The following is a 9023-nucleotide window of genomic DNA, read 5'->3' as shown; positions in this document are numbered from 1 at the left end:
TCACTGATGCAACCCCGAATCAACCTGCGCAGCTGAGGCGGGGAAACAGAGACCCCAGGTGGCCGAATTGAGAAATGCATGCAGGCTCGGCTGCGCTTAAAGAAATCTAGAATATATAGCGTCGCCGTCACATGAAAAAACCTTAGGCTCTCCAAAATGGTAACTTTACAGCAGAGGGGAAATTTCTTTACTTTCAATGGAAGTCAAGGTAAAAAGAATTTATTTTACTTGAAATAACACTTGATTTAAATGTATGTATACTTATTTACATTCACAACTACATTATTGAGGCATTGCCACATTAGGTAAAATATTGAACACAAATATATACAATAAATATTCAATATTTTCCCTTCTTTAGTGCAACAGTGTTTCATTTTATTCATGTGTACGTTTTTTCAACACCTTTTTGTCATTACTTAATAGTAAATCACTTTGCATGTACGCAAATATATATAAAAAAATCAAATAAATACTTTGAATATACATCAGTTTAAGTCCTATGAGAACTAGGAGCAGTGGTGAGGAATTACCACTGAAGCATGGCCGTGGCTCGATTGTGCAGCAGAATGTGCAAAACGCATTTTACTTTACCATGTACAAGAAACACAGCAAACAGTGAAACATAACTAAGCCATATATCTGATGATAAATCACTGCCATGAATGCAGTGTCCACCCAATGGCTTTAGAAGGGCAAAATCTATGAACAGTTTTGTAAAGCAGCCTAGACTGACAAATAGGCTCCACGCAGAACTCGACGGGTTCTGAGCCGAAAAAGGTTCGACACGAAACTCTTCTGCAATGTTTGGTCATGAGTGGCATACACAAGTATTTTCTACTCCTAGTAGCATGTAGCTTGCGGCAGACCATAGTTTTAGTCCAATGAGAACTTGAAGAGCAGCTAAAGCTCATTTTTATCACTAGTGATGTTTTTAGATTGTTTTTTGGAATCTGTGCAAGAAAACTAGAAGTCGTTGTGGTGAGAACTGCTTAAAGGTCCAGTGGGGATATCAGAATAACAGAAGCAGCTAGTTACACAGAGCTTGTAGTTGGAAATGTACATTCTGCCACACTTTACTGGGTCCTGCAATGTAGCATTCTAAAGTCAGAACTGGTTTGTTTCATAAAAAAAACCCTGGACATAAAAGTACAACTCATACTGGTGCCCAAAAATCGATGCAGTGGTGAGTAATTAGCAGAAAAGCACGACTGTGGTTCGATTTTGCGACTAAAATAAGGCAGAAATGTGCAAACAGTACATCTGTCTTTACAAGGCACAAGAACAAAAACAATGCAAACACTGACATATAACCATATTCCTGATAAACTAAGCCACGTGTCTGATATGATAAACCACTACCATAAATGTGGTGTCATCCTAATGGCTTTAGAAAGGCAAAACTCATGAACAGATTTTTATACAGTTCTGCACAGAGCCTACCTCTGACAAAAACACTCGACTGCTTCACTCTCACCTGAAACGAATCTCTTGGAAACCAAACAGGTTCTGCAGCTGAAAGAGGTTCAACCTGAACCTTTACCGGACCCTTTCTTTCTAAACAAATCTGTAGCCCACATTGTCTCACCCTCATCAGTTCAGTGGTTATGTGCGGAGATGTGTATGGATGCCTTCCAGTGGAGGTAATGATGAGCGCAACACAGAAAGAAAGAAAATCAGTGCAGATCTGTGTATGTGTGTATGTGTGTTTCAGGAGTTGACGCTATTGGCTGCTGCTAACAGTGATGCAAAGATAGAATCTGGTCTCTGGATGAGATCTTGGGGCCGATCAAATTCAACAGCCTGTGTAAGAGAGAGAGAGAGAGAGAGGAAGAGAAAGTAAGAGAGAGGTTGCATTTATATTTTTGTACTGTCGTAACAAAACTATCTCTGAAATGGTACCATAAGCAGGGGGCCCCAAACATTTCCTTGCCAGGACCCACAAGTAGAGGTACTGTTTGTCTTGGCACTGATCAAATGGTTTCTGAAGTAAAATGTTCTACTTAATGAGTAGAACAGTTGCAATAACATGCAAATAAAACACACAAAGACCCTAACAATTACGAATGAAGTGAGATAACAAATGTTTACACAATTAATACAAACATAATGATGGCAAACAGATCCTGCTTTATAATTATAGTATGATACACCATGCCATTGCTGGAAGCATAGGGTGTGAGGGCAGCATACAAGCAAAACTTGAATTAAGAAAAACAAGACAATGCCTATAAAAAAAATGACCCAAAGCAAATGTTTGGGCATAGTCAGTACTAAATAACACCCCCCACCACCACCACCACCACCACCTCTGTGGCAAGTATCACAGCTTGTAAATGTATTTTATAGCAGCTGAGTCTTTCAGTTCTTGTTCGGGGGATTTTCATGGAATCTAGCTCAGTGAGATTCTTGGGAAAGTGTTGCATGCACTGCCCTTTTAAGGTCTATCCACAGATTTCTGATGATATTTAGTTTTTATTTTTATTTTTCCAGATGTAATGTGGTACAGCAGCAAAGCTGGATGTTCCTGCAATACTGGTGGCGAATTGCATACACCACCGCATAGTAGCAAACAGCTTGCGGCAAACACTAGAAAAAATAGCCTTTACGAGCAGGGGTGGACAAAGTGGCATGAAAACATTTTTATGATACTTCAAGAAATTTCACACAGTGCTCCACATTGATAACATGTTTAGAAAAGCATATTGTGATGTACTATGAAAAAATTGTGTTGCAGTTTTGATCTTTAATGTATGACTCAACAACATTTACAAATAACATTTACAACATCCAAATATTTTTGGGTCATTTCTATTTATACATTTATATACAATTATTTATAATTGATATTAAAATAATAATTATAATATTTTATATGTTTTTATTTTTTCGAATGGTGTAAAAAATGTTTTTGAAAGGGTTTTGATATGACAGAGAGAAAATGTTGATTATTTAGTGCGAGAGTGTTGATTCTGTAGCTTCTGTAGCTTATTTTACAACATTATTACACACTGTAAGCACTGTTCTTTGCTAGCAATGGGTGCAACTTAAAGTAGCTGAATGTGTTTATTAGATGGGTTGGTCACAACTTTTGGACTATATATATATATATATATATATATCTGTATAAGGCTTTATATATATATACATACACACACACACACACACACACACACACATTGGGGCAAAAAGTATTTAGTCAGCCACTGATTGTGCAAGTGACTAAATACTGTTTTGCCCTACTGTGTATGTATATATATATTTGTATACACACACACACACACACACACACACACGTATATATATGTAAATATGAATAAAGAATTCTGAACATAGTGCACTTTTGTTGACTGTTCTCACCTTGCCCTTGTCCATGACAAGGATGCGGTCACACTCCAGTACAGTGTTGATGCGATGGGCTATGGTCAGCATGGTGCAGTGCTGGAAGGCGTCTCTAATTGTGTGCTGAATCAGACCGTCTGTCTCAGAGTCTATAGACGCTGTTGCCTCGTCCAACAGTATGATCTACACACAAAAAACAATCAGTGTTTGGATGAACTATCAGCTGTGTGTGTGTGTGTGTGTGTGTGTGTGTGTGTGTGTAAGTATGTATATGTATGTATGTGTGTTTGTGTTCTTACTTTAGAGTTGCGGAGCAGCGCTCTGGCCATGCATATAAGCTGTCTCTCTCCAACAGAGAAATTCTCCCCATTCTCCACTACTGTCGACTCTAGCTTCTGTGGTAACTTTGAGATCTAAAGAGACAAAGGGACAGGCACATCTGCCATTGTATCCTATAATGTATCCCATAACTCCTTAGACTCACTGATAGCTTCATATCTTAAATATTAGTTTAAGTTTGTTGCTGAATATTAAATGTTAGTCCTCAATAACTTATAGTTGTTACTTTAAAGCAAGCTTAAGGCTTAATAACTAAATATAATCTACTTACTGTTTCTTTCATATATGTTTTCTCCAGAGCCATCCAGATCTCTTCATCCAAGTAATTATTAAATGGATCAAGGTTATACCTGTATCAGGTGAACGCAAACACACAGATGCGTATGAATGTGAAGAACCAGAACTCTATGCTGTTAACATGATACTAGAATGACACTGTATTAGGTACTTCTCCCAAAATGAGAAGATAGGAGATTACCTCACTGTACCAATGAAGAGCACAGGGTCCTGGGGAATGATGGACAGCTGACTGCGCAGGTCCTGCAAGCCTAAAGTGCTGATGTCCAAATTGTCGACCATAATAGTGCCTCCAGCTGGCTCCACTAGCCGAAACAGAGCCACGCCCAGGGATGATTTGCCTGCCCCACAGAATGGTTAGATGCCTTAATACACAGCATTAAAATGAACCTCACAGAACTGGCTTGTAACTTACTTACCAGCAGGCAAAACACTCACCACAAGGAGGCGCTATCAGTATTCAAAAGCTTCCAGTACATCATCAATGTGTTTGGTTAAATTGCACCTTGACCAGGCATTTCTGGTAGGCATCAATTATTAAATGTGTTGGTTTTCTGCCACAGACCCAACTTCCAAACATAGTGCACATATTTGAGATCAGGATTTTGGGAAGACCATTCCAAAAGTTTTGTGTTAGCCTTTATCGATTCCACAAGCATCTTTAATGTCCTGCTGAAATACCCAGTTGTGTCCAAGCAGCTGATGGCTTAAGGTTATGCTGAAGAATTCCTAGGAGGTAGTCCTACTTTTGCAATGTGCTAGTTCCACTGGCAGCAAAACAGCCCAAGAGCATGATGCAACCAACACCATGTTTAACAATTGGTACAGTGTTCTTGGGTATTAATGCCTCACCCTAATTTCTTCAAAAATGCCTCTGGTCATTGTGGTCAAACAGAAGTTTTTTACATCCAGACTTTTTTTAAATATCATAATATTGCCATGTTATTCATGCCCATGACAAATTTCACCTTGTACAATAAGACTGATGCCAACATGTAAGAGGTATTCTTTAAAATATTTTTTAAATGCCTCCTTGAGTACCTTACATTTAGAGTGTATGTTAACTTTAGAGATGGAAAAAGCTGAATCACAATCATAATATAAAATATCATCAGTATTACTATGTGTGTCAAGTTAGTGTTATGTTAGCACCAAGCTCACAGTGCTGTACTTTTGTATCTTTGGTACTAAAACAGTTCTATCCTTAATGTCAATATTTCAAGCTTGCAACAGGTAACAGGTCTTTCAGGTAACAGCTTCCTACTCTGTTTGATGCAAGTGCCATTACAATTGCAGTTCATTATTATTATTCAGTAAATTTAAACTTTTGACACTTGTGTATTTATGTATTACTGGAGTAGTCTATTAGGAAATTGTGTAAACATTAAATAACATGTAATTCATTACCATCTATTGCCTTTAACATTATGATCTTTAACTTTCAAATATGTCATCCCATATTATTCTAAGGTTGTTGCAACATGGCACCCCAACCCCTCCGGTCTCCTCTTGAAATGTACTGAATTATTTCTCACCTGACCCAGTGCGTCCCACGATGCCAAGCTTCTCCCGTGGCTGGATTGCAAGGTTGAGGTGGTCAAGCACTATAGGCGTGTTCTCTCTGTACCTCATGCTGTAGTCTTTAAAAGTGATAGCGCCCTCCTGTGGCCAGCCAGAGGGGATGTTGATGTTGTTAACTCTGCGCGGGGCCTCAGACACACAGCCCTGAGAGACATATTGTCATATGTTACATAACACCTACTCGATCACTTGGAACGAAAGAAAGTCACGTAAATCCCACATACATTGTTTAATCACCCTCTTGGTGACTGTAATGTAGAATTATTTTGAAGCATGTAATAAACTCCCAGTAGCCTCCTTAGCCTGTACAGGGTGGGGTAAGGTTTTATACAGTGTTACGACTAGTGCAGTTTGACTGAAGTATAAATGAAACACTATCAAAATATGTCTTAACCAACCAAACCCAGAAGAACCATGTTATTTGCACTCCTTCGCAGTGTGTAAATCTATGCACTGCGCTTGACTGCAACATTATTCACTGTATTCTACCATTTTCAGGAGCACATTTTCTAGATATTTAGATCTAATAACAAAATTCGAAATTACTAAGTATGCTTCATTCATTTCTTTAATATCTTGACCTGACCAGTGAATTAATAGGTCTCTTACTGTGATGTACTCCTGCAGTCTCTCCACTGAGGTGAACTTGGCCTCCACTTCTGTAGACAGCCTGACGACATACTGCAGCATGCCTGTCAACTGCAGCAACAGCAAACAACATATTTTGAATAACGTGCATGATGATTTCAACATATCTTGCTATTCATCTAAACCCCTGATGTGACATGGTCATCTAAACCCCTGATGTGACATGGACCAAAATGATGTAAGCTTGTTTGATCATGTGAATTCTGCTGTCACAATCCATAATGACACTAATGTAGACTATGGTCAAAATCCTTACGTCACACCATAAATAAAAACACAGGTAACACTTTACTTGGACAGTCCATTGTAGGTGCTAACATTCAACTAACATTCAACTAAATGTCTCTTAAAAGTTACTGAACTGTAATGGACAGTCCATTCAATGTAACACTACACCCAACCCTAACCAAGACCTAAACCTTACCCTTTTAGGGTTAGGTTAACAGTTAGATTTAAGGTTTAGGTTAAGGTTAAGATTTAGGCTTGGTTTAACAGACAACCATTTACATTGGAGTTCAGTTGCATTTCATGCATTTAACAAGCAGAATGTTAGCTGAATGTCAGGTAATATATCAGGCATCTATAATGGAATATCCAAAAAAATATGGACACCAAAACACATTATGACTGGCTAGAGGGCTCATGTTGTAGCCTTCTGCAGTGACAGGATTACAAAGACAAATAATGACAAAATGTTTACCAAACAATAGGTTTTGCAGCTCTGCACACAACTAACGTCATAGCAAGGTATGAGACGGTATCCTATATTATCACAAACACTTATTAGATCATTACATTGTAACTTCAAACTAACTAAAATATTACAGATAGGTTGAGTGCGTTTGTGTTTGTGTGTGCCTGTGTGCACGCTCAGGGCTGGGAAGGCAACGTTCAAAATGTACTGTAAGTAATGAATTTCTGATTACCTTATTAAAACTACAATCAGAGACACAATCGTAATGATTACGGTGGCTTCAAAGAAACTTGCATCTTGAATGCTATTTATCAATGTAAACTGAAGTGTCAATACATTCCCAGAAACAAATTCTGCATTAATGTGAGTGAATAATAAATACTTCACCATTATGTTAACATTATGTTAATCTACTAATAATTACTGAAGGGTTTTAAACTGTTTTAAAATGACTGTAAAATGTGACTGCTTATTACACTTTCAGCACTGGAAACTGGTATTTAAGAGTGTGGGCTTTACCTGTATAGTATAGGAGAGGGCCAGACCCTTCATTGCAGGGTTGATAGTGTCACTGGGACTGAGCACTACAAACAGCGCCACCAACAGGGTAACAGTGGCAGAGAGGAAATCTAACCAGAAGGACAGCCAGCGTGTTCCACAGTTAAACAGCAGGAAGTGATTAGCGTTATGATCGCTTATCACTTTAAACCTGTCAAGCAAACACACACATACACACAGGCATGCAGGATATGAGGTCACATATATTTGTTTTACAGACGGCCACTACAAACGTATTCGATGTGTTACAACATTATGTTTGATCAGAGTGGAATTTTTCAGTACATAGACAATAAGGACAAAAGTTCTGGGACACCTTCTCATTCATTGTTCCTTCTAAAATCAAGGGCATTAATAAGAGTTTATACTGCTTTCGTTAGAGTAACTGGAGGCTTTCTACTAGATTTTGAAGCATTGCTGTGAGCGCTAATAGACTCAACTAGACTATTTCCAACCAGTAACTTTGTGTGACGAGTGTTATTGCTATAGTAGTACAGTATATTCCAGGTTTATTGTACAGTAAGCCTGGATAAGTTAATATATCATATGTGTGCAGTATTGTGCTATGTTTTATTGGGTGAAAGAAAAATCTCGTTATTGTACACAGTAATGCAATAAATGTAAGGTTTGTGTGAAGCCTTACAGTTGTATGCAAATCAGTTTTTACAGGCATTTGTGCAAGGTTACACTGTATACTGTTATTTGCAAATCTGTATTATACAGGGTGCCACCTACTGTTATCTGTAAAGCTGGTATCTCTGGAATCCACTACTATTGTGTGAAGTGCCAAACTGTACAAGAGTGTGGAGTCTAAGGGTGTTCTATTAATATCAACCCTGGTGCACTTGAAAATCTGCTTACTGAAACCTGGGATATCCCAGCCGTGGCTTAAGAGCTTTTGGTTATCTTTTGGTTCAATGTAAAATAAGTCCTAGTGTTCAGTAAGTGAACGCTAAGAGAACAAGAACTAAAATGTGACAATGTATAACGTTAGGTCCAAATCAGGGCAACCGAACTACATATGTAACTGCATCATTGTTTATTTATTTTTAGTATGTAAGGAGTCTTACTGCTGAATGTATTGCTGTCTCTTGTCGTAGGCGTGGATAGTGGGAAGGCCCTGGATGACAGAAGTGGTGAGGGAAATCCAGGGAGAGCGACTCACGTTCTCCATTCGCTTCATCTCTCGGATGCTTCGCTGGAAAACACTGAACAGAGTCATAACATTAATGCAAAACACACCACAACAAAATTGCTGTAAAAAAACACTGCATGATAATTTAGTACACTGGAATAGTACAAACTGAAATTTGGAAACAAAAAAACAACAGATTCAACTAAGTTTTGAAAAAGGTTCAAGATATTGCGTTGTAATCAATGACTGCACATAATAATGCACAACTGTTGTCCCTCTAGTCTATTTACACTGAATGAATACTATTGTAAAAAGGTCTCAGAACATACTGAATAAAGGTTGAATCACTTTATGGATTTTTTTCAGAAGACAGTATTTTTTTTCAAGAAAACATCTATTATTTTGCATTTATTTTAATGTTGTACAACA

At 38.1% G+C, this 9023-nt stretch overlaps 1 protein-coding gene across 2 annotated transcripts in view; it reads right to left on the bottom strand.

Annotated features, from left to right (window-relative positions):
- Positions 1-209: 209 nt before the first annotated feature.
- abcc12 (ATP-binding cassette, sub-family C (CFTR/MRP), member 12) overlaps positions 210-9023 on the bottom strand; it is a 35785-nt gene continuing 26971 nt past the window's right edge. For both annotated transcript variants that reach the window (XM_072670970.1, XM_072670969.1), the window contains exons 23-31: positions 8530-8667; positions 7421-7610; positions 6169-6258; positions 5514-5703; positions 4160-4319; positions 3953-4031; positions 3642-3755; positions 3361-3525; positions 210-1803 (exon numbers count right to left, since the gene is read on the bottom strand). In XM_072670970.1, the coding sequence (XP_072527071.1) occupies positions 1711-1803; positions 3361-3525; positions 3642-3755; positions 3953-4031; positions 4160-4319; positions 5514-5703; positions 6169-6258; positions 7421-7610; positions 8530-8667 (1219 nt within the window). In that variant the 3' untranslated portion in view covers positions 210-1710. The remainder of the gene's footprint in view (positions 1804-3360; positions 3526-3641; positions 3756-3952; positions 4032-4159; positions 4320-5513; positions 5704-6168; positions 6259-7420; positions 7611-8529; positions 8668-9023) is intronic.

The sequence above is a fragment of the Salminus brasiliensis genome, chromosome 25 (assembly GCF_030463535.1).
Source record: "Salminus brasiliensis chromosome 25, fSalBra1.hap2, whole genome shotgun sequence".
NCBI classification, from domain to species: domain Eukaryota; kingdom Metazoa; phylum Chordata; class Actinopteri; order Characiformes; family Bryconidae; genus Salminus; species Salminus brasiliensis.
This window is presented reverse-complemented; position numbering and strand designations above follow the sequence as displayed.